Raw genomic sequence first — 17,277 nt, 5'->3', positions numbered from 1 at the left:
GAGAGTACAAGAGTCATTACCTATAGTACCCTTACCAATTATTTTACCCTTCTTGTTATCACCAAAGGTTACTAAGCCACCATCCTTCTTGGAAAGATTGACAAACTTGGATGGATTACCCGTCATGTGTCTTGAGCAACCACTATCCAAGTACCACTTATTTTTCTTGGAGGCTTTCAAACAAACCTAAAAACAAAGATATTCAAAATTGACCTTTTGGTACCCATACTTGTTTGGGTCCTAGAAAGTTAGTATTCACAAATTTAGGAATCCATTTCATATTTGCATTCATATTAAAGACATTGTATTTAGATAAGTAACAAGAATAATCTTTATGTCCAAACTTACCACACGAGAAACAAACGACATTATGCAAGAATTTATTTCTTGGACTAAATTTGTGTATTCTATTTTTATTCGAAAAATTATTTTCTAAAACATTGTTAAACTTTGTATTTTGAGAAACTTTTCTTCCTAAATGAATATTTTGAGAATTTTTCAATTTAAAGCACTTAGGTCTAATATGACCTTCAACACCACAATAATGACATATAGGCACAAATCTAGATTTATCATACTTAGATACAAATTTACATGTGTTAGATTTAGGCAAGATAGGGGATGCTTTAACAAAGATTGTTTTAGAACTTGAAGGTGTAGAACATTCATCAATATAGCCTAATCCTCTTTTATCACCATATGACTTACCTCCTTCAAGTATTTTATCTAATTTTTGAGCACCTATTGTTAACATTTTAATAGATTCCTTAGCCCTACCAAGTTCTTGCAAATTATTTGATTCATTCTCTTTGAGCAATTTAATTAATTTATCTTTTTCACCACAATCATGCTCAAGAGTCTTGACTTTATCAATTAATGCATTTTTCTCATCACAATCAAATACATGCTTTTCACAAGGTACATCAATTTTAACAATATTATGATCCTTCTCCTTCAAGCAAGAAATTTCATTTAGCAAAGACTTATTTTCAATAATTGAAGTCTTATATTTCTTTTTAAGCACAACATACTTTGAACTAAGTTTTTCTAAATCAATTGTCATCTCATCAACAAGTTTAAATAATTCATGATAAGAAAGAGATTCAAGAGTTACCTCATCTTCTTGTTCATCTTCTTGTTCATCCTCTTTGTCACTATGAGCCATGAAGCAAAAATTTGCAACTTCTTCATCACTTCCACTTGCACTTTCATCACTATCATCCCAAGTAGCCTTCATTGCTTTCTTCTTGGATTTCTTAGATGATTTGAGGAGAGGACAATCCGTTCTTATATGACCCGGCTTTTTACATTCATAACATATTACCTCATCGTTTTTGCTCTTTTCACCTTTTGACTCTTTTTGATTTGTGAAATGTTTTTTTAATTGTTTCTTCCTTTTAATAAAATTTTTATACTTACGTGTGAAGTAGGCGACATCATCTTCATCAAGGACGTCCTCATCTTCAGAGTCAACTTTGATGGATTTTAGGGCTATACTTTTCTTCTTTTTGGATTCTTCTTCCATGTGCCCGTTCATGGTAATCTCATGTGTCATGAGAGAACCAATGAGTTCATCCAAAGGAAGCTTTGTGAGATCCTTTGCTTCTTGAATCGCCGTCACTTTTGCCTCCCAACTTTTAGGCAGAGACCTAAGAATTTTTCTTACATTTTCGGAGGTAGAATATACTTTTCCAAGATTTTTCAAAGCATTTAAAATATTAGTAAATCTAGTAAACATATCACCAATAGGTTCATTTTCCTCCATTTTAAATAGTTCATAATTATGAACTAACATGCTAATTTTTGTTTCTTTAACTTGATTGGTTCCCTCATGAGTTACTTCAAGAGTTTTCCAAATTTCATATGCCGAAGAACACATACATACTCTATTAAATTCATCATTACTTAAGGCACAATACAGACAATTGATAGCACTAGCATTCAAAGAACATTTTTTCATATCATGCTCATCAAATTCATTTTCTAATTTAGGCACCTCAATATTATTAACAATTTTTATTGGAATGTAAGGACCATTACTAACATTTAACCACAATTGATAATCAACGGATTGCAAATAAATTTTCATCCTAGCTTTCCAACATGTATAATTTGTTCCATCAAAATAAGGTGGCCTAGAAGTTGATTGTCCTTCACTAAAACCATTTTTAACACGTAGGTTTGCCATAAGCTCGAACAATAAAGTTTAGATAAAAAATCTATAGGAGCAACCTGCTCTGATACCAATTGTTGGATCGGTATGGCAACCCTAGAGGGGGGGTGAATAGGGTTTTAACGATAAAAGTGTTTAAACTTGATTAATTTTTCTAATGATAAAACTTTTTACAAATAAGTAGAAGATGATAATTACTAAAGCAAAATAATTCAAGTCAAAACAATAATCAAGTAGAACATGCAATAAACATAATAATAATCTTGAAATTAAATAGGAAAGAGTTAGAGAAAATGACACCGTAGTTTTATAGTGGTTCGGTCAAACTCGACCTACTCCACTCCCCAAGCGCCTCTTGGGAATTTGAATAAAGAACTTTTCCGACTCTTTCCACGGATCAGAGCCAAACCGGTACACCGCTCTTTTTACGAGTTCAAGAGCAAACTCAATCCTTTCAACGACGCAGGATCAAACCGATACAAGTATTTGAGTTTGATAATAACACACCACAACTCTCTCAAAGAGTAGATTTACAATTTGGGATACTGACAACTATTTCCTCACAATATAATAATAATCCCTCTCAAGAATAAGATGAAAAGAAATAAACTTGTAAGCTTGGAGAGAGCAATAAACAATGGAGACTTTGAACAAATGAGGATTGAAGAATGTATGTAAGTTGTATATATTAAAAATGTGGGGAAGATGAGTTTATATAGAGGAGAAAAGTGGCAAAATGTAGGATTGAATATTGACCATTGGATTGTGTTAGGAATAATGGAAGGTGGAGATTAAAAGTAATTAAGTAAGAAAATTTTCTAAATTCATTTATTTCAAAATTTTAATATAATAGTAATATAATATAATAATAATAAAAAGTTATGTGAGTAACGGTAAAATGTAATTCAAAATTTATTATAAATATAATAATATAATAATAATAAAAATGATGTGAGTAACTACCAAAATTTTAAAATATAATAATATAATAATATAATATAGTAATAATAAAATTCGATGTGAGTAACGGTTATATTCAAATTTATATTTGTAAAAATAATTTTATTTAGAAATGTAATAATAAGAAAAACTCCAACATGTGTTACTCTTCCAATATTATAAATGTCATACTTTGATATATTTTGATTTGTCCATCATTTTGATTTTGTTGCCACATCATCACGTCGGGTATGTTGTCTCGACTCTAATTTCTTCGTTTTAGCTCTGATTTGAGTAATTGAAAAGTTGTTGTAATCGTTATTCCCGACCTTATACTGTGGACAGTTCAAAAAACTGAAAATAGTTAATAATTAAAAGTAGGTTTGTTATCATCAAAACATCAATAATTAATTCATTGAAATTAATTAATGTGAGATCAAGGGCCAATAAGCCAACAAGTAATTCATATCATCAACATTCTTTTGCATCTCTTACGACATGACTGTATTATTTAATAGGTAAGGATAAAATTGAAGTTTTTCAAATTCTAAGGGCTAAAATTGTAATTTAAGCTAAAGATATTAATTGAAATTTAGGGTTTTATGGGATGTAGTTAAAATTAATTCGTCTTCTCAACTATTTAATAATGATGGATTAATTATATATAATAATAATAAAAAAAAAATAGAAAATTGAAAAACAAATTATAAAATTGGCTGATAAGAAATAAACACAGTTCTTGCAGGTTTCTCTTGATTCAGTACAACAACTCTTACCTTCTCTTCTTCATGGTAATTTCGGAGTAAACGGCGACAAAACTCTTCGAAAATTGCTCGCCGACAACGATGTAAAGTTGTTCCCAGTTTTTCATGGTTTGAAGATGATAATAGATGTTTGCCGCCCTCGCGACTTCTTGGATCGAACAATGGACCGATACGTTCGCCTCTTCCCCTGCCTCTCCGATCCTGGTTCGTCTCGAAAACTTAACCTCTTTTTCAATCCATGGCAAACTTTTGGGGAACTGAAATGGGGACTGAGTAATGGATGCAGATTACTTGCGCTTTTCCCCATGTTTCTATGCTTTTTGGTTTCACTAATTTACCTTGTCTTATCTGAATTTTAGTTGAGCTTGATGCCTTCGTCGTTTTCTGCTGGTTCTTTCGTTTCTTATCATTATCCTCGTTTTTTACTCGTGGGTTTCAGCTCGGAGATCTTCATCGGGTTTAAAAGTAGCATTGGTGATGCTGCACCTGGTTTATGTTGGACTTCTCTTTGCATTCGACCGGCATTTGATTGAAGAAGCCGTAACTAGACCGTGGTATGTTGTTGTTTGCTCTTGGTTTGAGTTTTCTGCGTTCGAAATAATTTGGGTCAGCTACAATGTTATCTTTCCAAGAAATACAGTGGCTGCTAGGTTTATATTGTGAGTTTGCCTACTTGCTAATTGTCAACTTAACTTTTCTGGTGCATCAATTGGTTGGCATTATTTGTAAAGTGGAAATAATCTTTCAAGGTTGTTGTTAAGTTCTACAATGTTTGGAGTCATGAAATCCACAAAATATGAACACTTTAAGTAGGCATGACCACGAAAAATATCAGTGTTCATTTGTAGCCCTGGGAGCTGATTTATGGTCAGATTATATGAGTTCCTTTTTCTGTCTTCTTTTTATAAATTAATGTGTATGAAGTAATCAAGAGTCTTACCACAAATATTGGAATATCTAGACTTGTGAGAGGGCATGGAGTATTTTCTAGTGGTTGTTCTGGCCTCAATTTATGGTAGCTAGGGTCGGTATTCTGATTATTTTGGTAAGTAGTTTAAATTAGCTTCCTGTAATTGTTCCTGTCTTAGAAAAGTTTCAGACTTCTTTTTTTTTTCTTCTCACAATTCTCAGGTACACAGCTTCATATTTGTTGCTTGTTGTCGCTACCCTCATTCAATACTTTTTAACATCATGTTCATCTCCTGGGTAATGGCAACTATCTTATTGAGACCTCTGGTTATATTAAGTAACAATATTTTATTTCGCAGGGAAAATTGACTACTTTTTCTTCCTTTTCTCCCTTTTTCATCCTTAGATATGTACTTGATGCAATGAGGGCTTCTAATGAGATAGATATTGCTTTTAGAAAGGCGTCAAAGTACGTTTATCACCTTTGTTGTAAACGTATTTAATATGTATCTTGTTCTTGGTACTTAGTGAGGGAATAACCAATAAATATGATGTGAATTTAAATTTTCTTAATATATTTGTTTTCTAAATGTTTAAGCAAAGACAACCTGCTTCAAGCAAAAATGCAGATGTGGTTGTTACTATAGACCGGAACCCAGTTGGAATAAATGTTCAGGGAGATTTAACATCGTGGACAAAGATGGTGATGGACATGTATCCCCCTGGAACATCTCCTAGGTAACTTCTTTACTTGCTTGAAGAACAACGTTTTCGTTCTTTTATTCATTAGAAACATAAATCATTTCATGGATGTATGAAATAGATTTTTTTTTTTTTTTTTTTTTTTTTTTTAAAGTCCTATTAGAGATAATTATCTAAGAAAATGTGGACATTCCTTTCCAGCCAGAGCTTCTAGAAAAAAACATCAGTGAAGTTGCACCACAAAATCTTGAACATGACATGGTCATTTGCAGGGGCCATATCTTCATATTTAATTGAACTTGTTGAATTGATTTGTGTTCAAATTGAATATGGTAAAGATGACTACAATTTTGCTGGATTGTCAGAACTAGTTTGTTTGGCTTTTCGGAAGCTTATGTTTTGGATTGAAGTACTTCCTATATGAGATGGATGCATGTTTTCAAAACTCTGATAAATAAAGACTGATTTGGGACAATTTTTGCTATCGGACATGGTTTCTTAGCAATTTACTTTTCATTTCTGTTATTTTGAGATATTAAACCAGCATCTGTTTAAATAGCTCTCAATTTGATATCTATGCTAAAATGACCACTTTTACCTGGTGCTAAAGGAATACAATGCCTTAACCACTCCATACTTGCAAAAAATCAATACTTTTAAGTGTCCACAATTCCAATAGAATATGAGAAAAGTATTCATGTACGTGAAGTTGAGGATATTCATGTACGTGAAGTTGAGGAAAATTGTAATTGCTGTTTTTTCTTTGTTTTGCAGAAATTTTACTTGCTCCTATTGTCATGTTGAGCAGGTACTTTATACCATGTCATATTTACTCAGAATTGTCGTGTGATTCTCCATCCCTGCTTCAATCCAGAAACTTGCATTCCCATAGTCTTGCCATTTTTTTTTTTTTTTTTTTTTTTTTGAAGTAAGGCTGTATAGAAGTTGTTTTGAAATATTTGTTTAGAAGTTGCTTAGAAAAATATTCTTTAACTGCATCGGGTGGCTATGATTTTTTTTTTTTTTTTTTGAACACACCAGTGACATGTTAAGGACATTATACACTTAAAATCGTTAATCACAAGCCTATGAATGTAGAAACAAAAACACTTTTACTTATTCTAAACAGTATGTTATTAACAANAATTAGTTTAAAAGAAAACCTAGAGAATACTTCTCTTAGCAAACAATTACCATAACATGTTTTCACTAAATTTTAATCCTACAAAGCATGTTGTTGATTTTCAGCCGCCCCTAAACTTTTCACGTTGATTAATCTCATCTCTGTGAAAATTAACTCTGTAAAGAATCTTCATAATATTTACGCTGACTACCTTTGAGTTTTCTCTTTCTTTGGTGAGGGTAACATTATGATAGTAATAGTACACCAGATAGATGGTACCAAAAGAAATAATTGGTATGGAATTGAATTGGAAAGTTAATGAACAAAATCTTTCGAAACTTCCTGTTCATTTAAGTTGCAAAAATATGAAGTCTAATGAAGTAAAACATATGCAGCGGTACTTAGACGTGGACTATTTATAAAAATAATAGCTGTGTTTGCTATTGCTTCTGTAAATTCTTTAAATGAGCATTTTATTTTGGATTGCCGCTAATCAACATCTTGTATGCTTACTTATTTATCTAGTTTTAATCTTCAACTTCTTTTTCATTAGTACCCTTTTTTCCTTGTATATTTGCAGCCTCCGCGAACAAAGCATTGCCATGATTGTGATCGATGTGTACTTCAGTTCGATCATCACTGTGTTTGGCTGGGGACATGTATTGGCCAGGGCAATCATTGTCGATTCTGGTGGGTTTAAAAATTTGAGGTGTGACAAATAGTCAACTTCATATAAATTGATTGTTTTGGTTGGTACTTTTTGTGCGAATCTGCTGTGCATCGCTTTAGCTGCTTTTTTTTTTTTTTTTTTTTTTAATATGATATGGATTGCATGATGCATTGATGTAAAATGTCCTTCGTTTAGATTCTGATTTACTACAAGATTTGGTATATTGTGAAAAGCCTCGGGTTCAACTAGATAGTTATGGGGTAAACAAAATTTATTGGCTTCAGGAGATATTGAATTTTCCACAAGTTTCTGAACCATCGGATGTTAGTATTAGTAGGCGCTCCACGATGTTGAACTAAATGCATAATAAACGTTTAGTGGGATAGTTGTGCACCAAAAAATGATTTGCTAAAGAATCACATCCTCTATATGATTATTAGTTACTTTTGTTATCTGCCTTGTTCTGTGTGATATGATTGTGTTCAGTTCTTCAATCTGATTTTGTATGTCAAGATGATTATTGAAATTGTATGTATTTGATGATATGATTAAGGTGCACAATTTGTTCCTAGTTCCTTTGAATCGAATATTATTTCTACAACTACTATTATTGCTATTGATCTTCAATTGATTGTTAAAATATACTGTTTACTGTGCTTTTATTTTACAAAGGATAGTTTTGCTCACAACGTAGGTGGTACATTTTTGAGGAGACAACTTTATGCTTGTGGACTGGCATCTTGTTCATTTCATACCTCAAGGCTGATATAGTGCGGGCTTGGTATGGTACCCTTACAACGCTTCGAATTCGATAAAATTTGTCAGCTACTGTTGTAGTATTTCATGGTTAATTTCATTACCACATCACCAAAGATAACGATAGGAAAAGTAGAATGAAAAGTTCAGCCATCTTAAACCATGAACTTTCCAATTGATGTTGAAGAGAGATCTTTGAATGGTTTTTTCTCAGGTGGAATGCTGCTATTGTCATTATGCTGCTGATTACTTTGTCGATTGCCTTGATCTTTCTACTACTCTTGCTTCTATTTCATAGGTACTGTTGATTACCCTACCCCCATGCTTAATCAGTCTTGGACGAACATCTTAATTTAGTAGTTATGACCCATGACTTAGTTACGATAATGTTTCGTTCTGCAGCTATCTTGTTCTTACAAATCAGACTACATACGAACTCGTGAGACGTAGGCGAATCTTTTACTTAAGGTTAGCTCATTTCTTTCATTTCATTCTCGATTGAAGCTTTTCAACAAAACTGTTACCGAATTTTTTCATTCTAATTTGTGTTGCACATTGTCCATGACATGTTATGCATCAGACTTCCAAGAACATTTACATTTAGTAGCAATGACAAGCCAGTTTGGTTATTTGCAGGGGCATTCCTGAAAGAGTTTTTCCCTTCAGCAAAGGAGTTTGCCATAATTTGTATGATTTCTGCTGTCATAGAAGCGTCTATCAATTGGAGCCCCTACCATCAGTTCAAGCATTGGAAGAGAGATCGAGGCCGTACACATGTTCGGATCTCTTGCGATGTAGATGCTGCTGATTTATAAGGCCATACGATGTTTGGACATCACGAGGTGTAAGATGCTGCTGATTTGTTACAGTGTACCATTTCCTTAACATTCTTTCATGTTCTTACTAGGTTGTGGTGGTTGGTGTGGGTAGAAGGTTCCATGTTCTCACTAGGTTGTGGTGTTTATTCCCCCTTGAAATAGCTGCAGCTTTATTAGCTTAGGAAAACCTTGTTGCTTCTGGTGTAAAATTGTCTGCGGTGGTGAAATAGATGCTTTATGATTCTGTTAAAAGTTTGCCCCCGCTCGTAGATATTGACTTTTTTAGACATTCCCTTTCGAGGTTTCCTGCAAGGTTTTTAAAACCATCTTTTTGGGAGAGGTTTTTCACACCTGATAAAGAATATTTCATTCACCTCTCCAACTGACGAGGGATTTCACAATCCACTTCTCTTCGAGGCCCAGTGTTCTCACTGGTACTTGTTCCCTTCTCCAATCAATGTGGGACCTAATATCTTTGTTGGCAGCCTGTCTCGTGTCCATTCCCTTTGTGGCTTAGCTTTTTTGCTAGCACTATCGTCTAGTGTCCGACTCTGATAACATTTGTAACCACTCAAACCCACAATTAGCATATGCTCTTCTCTTTGGGCTTTTTCTCTTGAGCATTCTCTCAAGATTTTTAAAACGACTCTTTTAGAGAAAGGTTTTCACATACTTAATGTTTTGTTTTTCTCCCCAACCGATATGAGATCTCGTTATGACTTAGAACTTAAAAACAAAAACTTACCGAAAGACGGCATTTCTCAACTAAAAATGTCGTAACAAAATGTAGAAATAATCTAATTGATCCTGATGTTCATCAACCAATCCTATTCCTTCTTGCACATTATGATCAGCCGAATCAGAATACAACAGATGTTCTACATATAATGCTTTCTGATCTTCCAAAAAAAAAATAACAAAAACAAACTGTATTCTCTGATCTTTATACAGTATTTGATGATATAAGGTAGTGTAACAACTAACAAATGAATCTGAAATTCCTGGTTTATTTGAATGCAACTCAATGAAGCTCGCTCTCATCAAGTTCTACTGTGCTTGAGAGCTTCAAAGCGAGCAGCAAGTGTGTCATAATCAGGCAGTTTGGGGTGAACACGAGACGAAGGTACTGGTGGAGGATTTCGATCAGGAGGTCGATGAACACCTCCGCCATCTTCATTGTCCACTCGAGTTTCTTCTTCACAATCCGATTCGTCAAACTTTATATCTGTAGGATTATAGCTATATCTCCTGTAAGCCATCTCATGATCTGTATTATTCCTGGCCTCCTCAGTCTTCAGAGAGCGGCACCTGCCTAAGCTCTGAGGGCCTCCAAATCCAAGATCTAAACCCGAGTCTCGAACATCCCGATTCGAGTCTTTGTTAGCCAAATAGGCAGCTGCCTGTGCAGCAGCAATCGCTTGCTTTGCTGCTTTTGCAGCAGCTTCTGCAGCTGATGCTGTATCTTGAAAGTGCATACTTTCATCCTCTCTACTGTTTGTCAAATGGTTGATATTCCCTCCTTTCATCCTTTCAATTGGAGCAGACTGGCTTGCTGCTACAGGCTTCACAGGTACACTAGCAGCGCTAACGAACGTCCGAGGCCCATCCTGTTCACACAACAATCGAAACCATCGTTAGCACTACAAATTAACCATCAGGATAGCAAGAGCGGGAGAATAGAACAGACAATAAGTTCTTCAGGAGGCTTTAGCAGCTCTTTCTCAGATTCTGTTGTGTCCCATTCAATCTGGTGCTCCTTAGCTATCTCCTTCATGATTGTAAGCTTCACTTGACCAGTCGGTGTTCGAACCGAGAGCTTGTCAATGAGCTGTAAGAAAATGCATACAATTCAATATAACATGTTGAGGATTATCGATCATGAGTTTATAAGTAAGGAACATTATCTCTATTGGTATGAGACTTTTTTGAAAAATCCAAAATGGACAATATCATACCAATGTGAAGTGTCGTGATTCCTAACAGTACAATCCTAGGAAATGTAATGGATCGAGAAGTAGATTAACGTGGTTACCAGCCGATTCACTCCACAATTTGGCCTAAGATCAGTGGCAGCAGAGACAAAATCCTTCCCATATTTCTTCTCAAAAACATTCCTAAGTGCAGAAAGTTCTGGTATTTCCGAGCATCTGGGAGTTGCAAAGATCAAACTAGCAACCCCTTCTTTTAGATCTGCCGGACATTCCCTGCAGCAATTGATACCAACATCACAAGAACATCCATTCATTAAGAACTCATTATTACCATATTTTTACTCAAATTTACCTTTGTTTTGCTATAATTGACAGTCTAGAAACAATTAACTCGCAGAAGAGTTCAATTATCTCGTTCGCCGCCAGAACATTCTGTTCTCTGATCACATGTTCCACCTGCAAAAAACGAGCTAAATTTCAGACAAGGAGACATATATTGTCCAAAAAAACGTCAATTTTAACGAACATAGAGAATGACCCGAATACGAGCGGTGGCGTCCTGACCAGACTGAAGTAGCAGAGCAATGTCCCGTCTCATCTGCTTCACCACCGCCTCCCGCTTGTTCCTCAGCAGCTTTATCCTCGCCACCGCCATTTTCGCCGCTGTTTTGCTGTCGGAAAACCCCATAAACAAGAAGAAAACAAAAACCCATTTCTCAGAAGCTTCTCATTGTGCCCCCAAATCAATTGCTTCATTTTTCCCACATTTTAAACCAAAGGGGTTTGTAAGAAAACATAAAATCGAAAACCCATTACCATTTGGAGGTGTTGAAGCCACGGCGGAGGAGGGAGATGAACTGCTTGACGATCTCGACGGAACGAGCGGCGGCGGTCATGGCCGGAGAAAACAAAAGGGGCAACGAAGAAGAAGAAGAAAGTGAAACGGTCTTGTAAGAGAAGGGGGAGGGACAGTGAGGCGCATAAAAAGGGAGACCTTTTACCAGCTGAAGATCAGAGAAGGGCCCCACTGCCACGCCGACCATTTTACAGAGCGTTGCATTTGCAATAATTCTTTTTGGATATAGCCGTTGGGGGAAGAATCCGATGCAGCTTACTCGGGACTGAGAGTGGTACACGTGGCTGAGGCTAAACTGCCACGTTGGCAACAAGGTGTCATTTCTAAATAATATATTTGAGTTATTTGCAAAATTTTAAACTCTCATTAATTACAAATATAGTTTTTTAATTCTAATTTTTTTTTTAAAAAAAATAAATGTTTGAAATTTAATTTTTATGTATAAAAGGAGATTGAATAAATTAATTAAAATATTTTTGACACAAATAATTTTGGGTGGGTGTCGACCCGACCCGACCCGGCCCAATTCATAAATAAATCTAAATTTATATTAAAGAAAAAGGATATCTACAGAGCCGATTTTCATGGCGGGATTGATGAGGCGGGGAAATCACAATGCGATCAACTTCACTGACTAAGTATATTCAGAAGACAAACTCTGGTATGAATCAATTCCCTGAACAATCCCTCTGTTCCACGTTCGATTCTTTCAATGCTCCAATCCAACCCTTGTAATCTCTCTCGAACAATCGATTGAATCTTCTCTTTCGCTTCACCATCTCTGTTTAACGATTCCAACTGTAGCCTGTCGATCGCCATGTCTAGGTTCACCAATTCGTTGATTCTTTCCGTGTGGTTGTCTCGGGTGATCGCTCCCTTCTGCAGGAGCCTCGAAACCAATGCCCATCGGCTAGGTTTTGGTCTCCTGTTCATCGGCACGGCGAGGAAGGATAAAAGAGAGTTGAAGATGGAGGAGGTGACGGAGCTTGCTTCTCTTAGTACTCTGATTACTGCCGCAGTGACTTCGTTTTCTATTTGAAGAGGAGGAGAGGCTCCGGCTGTGTAATCCGTTTGTCTGACCGATGTGATCGATTTCTTCAAGCTTTCGTGTTTGATTCTCTTTCTCGAGCAGATATATGAAGCGATGCTGTTCTCGACGCCGGAATCTTCGTATTTGCTTCGCCGGATCGCCGATTGGAGTTCTCGAATGCTTTCTTTTATCACCAAAATAGCGTCTCTCGTATTGTCGCAGATATCCAGGAATCTAACAGAGTTATCCACCAATTCCTGTACCCAAATTTCACCTCGGAGTACGGCTAGAGCTTGTTGGGGCAGTGGCAGGTTCAGAACCTCGTTTATGCATCTGTAGAGCTCCACCAAGCCGGAGAGACTGCTGCAAATCGCTTCAATGCTTGAAAAAGATGAAGAATCCAAGGATCTAAGCTTGGCTAGCTGTTGCTCAACCCGGATCGTGGATGGATGCGATCGAGCAGGTAAGCTTATGCTTCTAACTCTATAACGACTCCAAGGTGTTTGTGAAAATGCAACCATGGCTATTCTGTTGTTATGCTGCGTAAGGGTCTAATGTGGGTTATAGATGAAATCTGATGTTTCCCATCACAAATTTATATAGTTAGAGACTCAAAATCAAAGGGAAACATTTTTGGGGGTTTAAGGTATCGAATTGAGCATGTGAAGGCAGCCAAGGATTACTCAATGGTGTGGTTATGAAGTCACATCTTTTGCCGGCTAAAAAGTAATTTTAAATTGGCATCATCCATTCTCCATATTTAATGGACCTTTATTTTGCTTTTATATGGTTGCGGGATAAGTGGCTTGTCATCCCTTATTTACATTCCCCGTATCTCCACCGCCACAACGCCAACTCACGCTTATCCATGGTTGAAAGTTGAAAGTTCATTGGCGTTGGAAATTGGTAGCCATTAAATTAAACCTGGCCATCCCCTTTGGACACTATACGTGATTTTGTTTCATAATGGCAGTCTTCTTTTTCTATTGTTTTTCACGTTTTGAAGAACTTTTAGGCTGTTTCAGGAGAGAGAAAAAGGTTCATCCAAGTCGATTTGAAATTGACCTTGCTTGAATATGCTGTCAAACTTCTAGAATTATTGGGAACTGGTCTTCACGGGATATGGTTGGAGTCTAAGGTCTTGTGATTGTTTTGGAGGTAGATTTTGGTGGTGAAATGGATTAAGATAGTAAAAATTTTGCAAGGATTGTCGGGAGATGGGGGGTGGAGCCCAAATGAGATGGCTATGCTGGCTTTGTAAAGGAGTAGAAGCATATGAGTTATCAATCGAATCCTCTTGCAAATGGCAGCCAGCTGGTGATCAGCGACAACTTATCATGCAAATGATTGGAGATAAGAGCATTTGGTGGCTAGTCATGGGAGGGCTCTACTATGTGTGTTAATTCAACTAGTGGTTGAATACGGAAATGTCCATCAGGTTAGATAGAAACTAGGGAAGTGATACAAATTTAGTCTCTTTCTAGTCGCACCATTCGTGTTACTTATGAATGACTTATTTCTATTTTGCTACTAATTTATTCACACGTCTTGCCTTCTCGAGTAACCATATTGGTTACTTTTCCTATTCAAAAGTTCTACAGATTGTATTCTTACAATATTTTCTTGAACTCACCCGACCAATATATCTATATTATAGTATGTTCAAGGTCCCAATAAGTGAGATCTCACATAGATTGGAGAGGGGAACGAGTGCCAGTGAGGATGCTGGACCTTGAAGAGACGTAGATTGTGAGATCCCACATTGGTTGAGGAGAAGAACGAAGCATTCTTTATAAGAGTGTGGAAATCTCTCCCTAGTAAACGCATTTTAAAAACCTTGAGGGAAAGCCCGAAAGAGAAAAACCCAAAGAGGACAATATCTGCTGGCGGTGGGCTTGGGCCGTTACAAATTGTATCAAAGTCTTACATTAGGCGATGTGCCAACAAGAACGCTGTTCTCCGAAGGAGGGTGGATACTAGGTAATGTGCCTACGAGGATGCTGAGTCTTGGAGAGGGTGAATCGTGAGATCCTACATCGGTTGGGGAGGAAAATGAAAAATTCTTTATAAGGGTGTGGAAACCTCTTCCTAGCAGACGCATTGCAATACTTTGAGGGAAAGCCCGAAAGGGAAAACCCAAAGAGAACAATATCTATTAGCGGTGGACATGAGCTGTTACGTAATGTACCGATTTCTTCAACTTATTAAACATTTGTGTGCAGTTATGTGGCAAGCTGCACTTTTAGGACTCCAATAATTTCTTTCCTATTAAGACTCCAACTCATCCCTCCACCTTACTTTATCCTCCATTTGATTAGCGAAAGTAAATTTCATGAATTCTTGTAGGAAGCTTCTTTAATGGAGCTTTTTTTGAGGGATGTTAAATTTCAGCTGTAGCATTAATGAAATTACTGTTCAGAATTGAAGAGGACAAAGAGTATTGTAAAAGAGAAGATGTTCACAAACTTAGTGGCCTGTATCAGGAAATTGACTTGTTAAGATTGCATAGAAGAGAGCCACTTGGCTTGGGCAGATGCGGAATCTGGTTGGGTTGAGTAAGATACAAGGCCCATTCCAATTATTTTAGACGGCAAAAGCCTGTTGGTAGATTGAATTAGAAGACTGGCTGAGCTTGGAATCTCTTTGCTTAGAGAATAAGATTTTCATCAACCAACCCTATCCATTTAACCTTTTCTGTATGGCGATTTGATAAAAACGCATTAAAGGAAGTGATCAATCAAAGACTAAGCTATTATTCTCGTTGGATCAAGAACAAATAGAACAAAATCGTATTATAGACATGGAACTCAAGCTAAATACAAGTGGCGGATCCCTAAAAGTTGGATGTGCCTTTGCAGGATTCAGGGGTTCAAAATTGGTTGTGGAAATACAGTACTAATCTATTGAGAGAGTATGTTCAACAGAGAGGCTCTTGTTTTGATCGATCTCCTGAACACACCGTCCAAGCCACTCTCAATTTCTCGAGCTGCCATTTCCAAACTCTCCAATCTTCTCTGAGCCATGTGCAACTTCTCAACTTCTTTTTCTTCTACTGCAGAGCTCAAAGCCAAATCCACACTCTCAAATTCATTCAAGCCACTTTTTGATTCGCAGGCAATTGCTCCATTGTGCACCCCCTTGGAAACCAGAGACCAACCACGGGCTTTTGGCTTCGTCAATGGCGTCAAGTACAACAACACGGATTCCAAGATGGAGCTATTGATCGAGTAAGCTTGTCTCATAGCTCCAATCACAGAGCTGAGGTGATTATCTAGATTTGTCATTTGGGTTGAGTTGAATTTTTCGTTCATCTTCTTCATAGATATCATTAACTTTTTGGCTTCTTTCATCATCTTTTTTCTGTAGCAAGCGTAAGCAGCAATGGTGGTTTTAATGGCGGAATCTCTTTTCCTCCGACGAACGGCAGAATAAAGAGCTCCAACATGTTGTTGGGTTTGAAAAGCCATATCCTTCGCCAAGCTGCAAACATCCAAAAGCCTCACAGAACCATCCAACAACTCGTCCACCAACTGTTTGAGTTGGGGACAAGACGAAATCTGGTGGGTCGACCCCATTTTGAGAAGCTCATCAATGGAGTCATACAAATCCTGTAATCCCAAAAGAGCACCACAAACAGAAGAAGAAGAGAAAGAACAAGACTCCCATGTCTTCATTTTCCTCAACTCCTCCTCAACCTTCACAGTACTCGGATGTGATTTAGAAGGCAAACTAATGGACCTGGCATGGTACTTGGTAGCCATAATTGACAACCCTTTTCTCCAACTCTCTCAACAAAACTAAAGCTCTGCTGAAACTCCCTTTGAGGCTTTGCAAGTGCATACATATATATATATACATAGATGGAATGGTGGGGGCAGTGTGCAGCCATGCATGATTCGGGTGTCACATTGTGCAGCACGAATTTGGGCGAAATGATTTGGCGATTGGGGATTAGTTTAATGTGAAAGGGAGTGAGGTGTCGTGTGAATTTGTGGAGGGAAGGTGTTTTGTTTTAAGAATGTGAACGAGAAAGGTGAGAGGTTGGAGATTCTGGTGCCGCCACATAACCCACAACACCTAACCTTCAGACAAATCTCCTAATAAAGTAAAGGTGAGTTGCACACCTACCAAGGGCAACGCCGAGCTGTGCTGTCTCTATATGCGCACATAATTGGGAGCAAACTTAGGCTCTCTTTTTCTTTATTCCAAATTCCCTTTTTTTTATCGTTGATTTTATCTTTGATTCTCTCTTTTCTCTTCTTATGATTTTCAGGAATTGATTCTTTGGGTGAGAAGTTCCATGGAGTGCTGTTTAATTCTCACTTTTATTGGTCACCATTCGGATCTTATCCACTTCTTTGTACTAAGTACTAAACCATCCTTGATCGAAAGATTTTTGACGAATCTTGAAGTAAAATCGACCTTAAAAGTAAGAGAGAGAGCCGAATGTTGGCTAATGACTGACCTTTGGCACTCGAAGAGGCTTGTTAAGCTCAAAAGAAAATGATTGAATAGAAAACTTGTCAATCTGACTAGATTCTTGAACACCGTCATAATGCTTAAATATAAAAGTAGATAATACGAAATTCTAATGAACATTTTAAGA

General features: G+C 36.8%; 4 protein-coding genes across 4 annotated transcripts; 1 reads left to right on the top strand and 3 right to left on the bottom strand.

Annotated features, from left to right (window-relative positions):
* Positions 1-3,847: 3,847 nt before the first annotated feature.
* On the top strand, positions 3,848-9,116 carry LOC111497357 (protein S-acyltransferase 10-like). The gene is made up of 11 exons (XM_023148141.1): positions 3,848-4,080; positions 4,316-4,430; positions 5,008-5,082; positions 5,192-5,254; positions 5,389-5,523; positions 6,262-6,295; positions 7,191-7,300; positions 7,975-8,061; positions 8,251-8,334; positions 8,439-8,504; positions 8,673-9,116. The coding sequence occupies exons 1-11, from the start codon at positions 3,993-3,995 to the stop codon at positions 8,842-8,844; spliced, it is 1,029 nt and encodes a 342-aa protein (XP_023003909.1). The 5' UTR covers positions 3,848-3,992; the 3' UTR covers positions 8,845-9,116.
* Positions 9,117-9,655: 539 nt separating this feature from the next.
* LOC111497343 (IST1-like protein) lies at positions 9,656-11,843 on the bottom strand. The gene is made up of 6 exons (XM_023148118.1): positions 11,602-11,843; positions 11,324-11,456; positions 11,138-11,241; positions 10,887-11,058; positions 10,542-10,682; positions 9,656-10,461 (listed from the first exon to the last, which is right to left on the bottom strand). The coding sequence occupies exons 1-6, from the start codon at positions 11,826-11,828 to the stop codon at positions 9,895-9,897; spliced, it is 1,344 nt and encodes a 447-aa protein (XP_023003886.1). The 5' UTR covers positions 11,829-11,843; the 3' UTR covers positions 9,656-9,894.
* A 425-nt stretch (positions 11,844-12,268) lies between these two features.
* Positions 12,269-13,192, bottom strand: LOC111497410. The gene has a single exon (XM_023148196.1). The coding sequence runs from the start codon at positions 13,190-13,192 to the stop codon at positions 12,269-12,271; it is 924 nt and encodes a 307-aa protein (XP_023003964.1).
* Positions 13,193-15,571: 2,379 nt separating this feature from the next.
* On the bottom strand, positions 15,572-16,448 carry LOC111497409. The gene has a single exon (XM_023148195.1). It carries the CDS (start codon positions 16,430-16,432, stop codon positions 15,572-15,574), a length of 861 nt encoding a protein of 286 aa, XP_023003963.1. The 5' UTR covers positions 16,433-16,448.
* Between the last annotated feature and the right edge of the window lie 829 nt (positions 16,449-17,277).

Source organism: Cucurbita maxima, unplaced genomic scaffold (assembly GCF_002738345.1).
Source record: "Cucurbita maxima cultivar Rimu unplaced genomic scaffold, Cmax_1.0 Cma_Scf00023, whole genome shotgun sequence".
NCBI classification, from domain to species: domain Eukaryota; kingdom Viridiplantae; phylum Streptophyta; class Magnoliopsida; order Cucurbitales; family Cucurbitaceae; genus Cucurbita; species Cucurbita maxima.
The sequence above is the reverse complement of the archived record's forward strand: the minus strand, read 5'-3'. Positions and strand labels throughout refer to the sequence as shown.

What these genes read in the sequence shown, in the direction of transcription:
- LOC111497357 (XM_023148141.1), top strand. Translation starts at nt 3,993, where the DNA reads ATGATAATAGATGTTTGCCGCCCTCGCGACTTCTTGGATCGAACAATG. An exon ending in GCTGATATAGTGCGGGCTTG is followed by an intron (nt 8,062 to 8,250) that starts GTATGGTACCCT and finishes GTTTTTTCTCAG; the next exon opens with GTGGAATGCTGCTATTGTCA. An exon ending in AGGCGAATCTTTTACTTAAG is followed by an intron (nt 8,505 to 8,672) that starts GTTAGCTCATTT and finishes GGTTATTTGCAG; the next exon opens with GGGCATTCCTGAAAGAGTTT.
- LOC111497343 (XM_023148118.1), bottom strand. Translation starts at nt 11,828, where the DNA reads ATGGTCGGCGTGGCAGTGGGGCCCTTCTCTGATCTTCAGCTGGTAAAA. An exon ending in GGCTTCAACACCTCCAAATG is followed by an intron (nt 11,457 to 11,601) that starts GTAATGGGTTTT and finishes GTTTTCCGACAG; the next exon opens with CAAAACAGCGGCGAAAATGG. An exon ending in ACGCCACCGCTCGTATTCGG is followed by an intron (nt 11,242 to 11,323) that starts GTCATTCTCTAT and finishes CGTTTTTTGCAG; the next exon opens with GTGGAACATGTGATCAGAGA.
- LOC111497410 (XM_023148196.1), bottom strand. Translation starts at nt 13,192, where the DNA reads ATGGTTGCATTTTCACAAACACCTTGGAGTCGTTATAGAGTTAGAAGC.
- LOC111497409 (XM_023148195.1), bottom strand. Translation starts at nt 16,432, where the DNA reads ATGGCTACCAAGTACCATGCCAGGTCCATTAGTTTGCCTTCTAAATCA.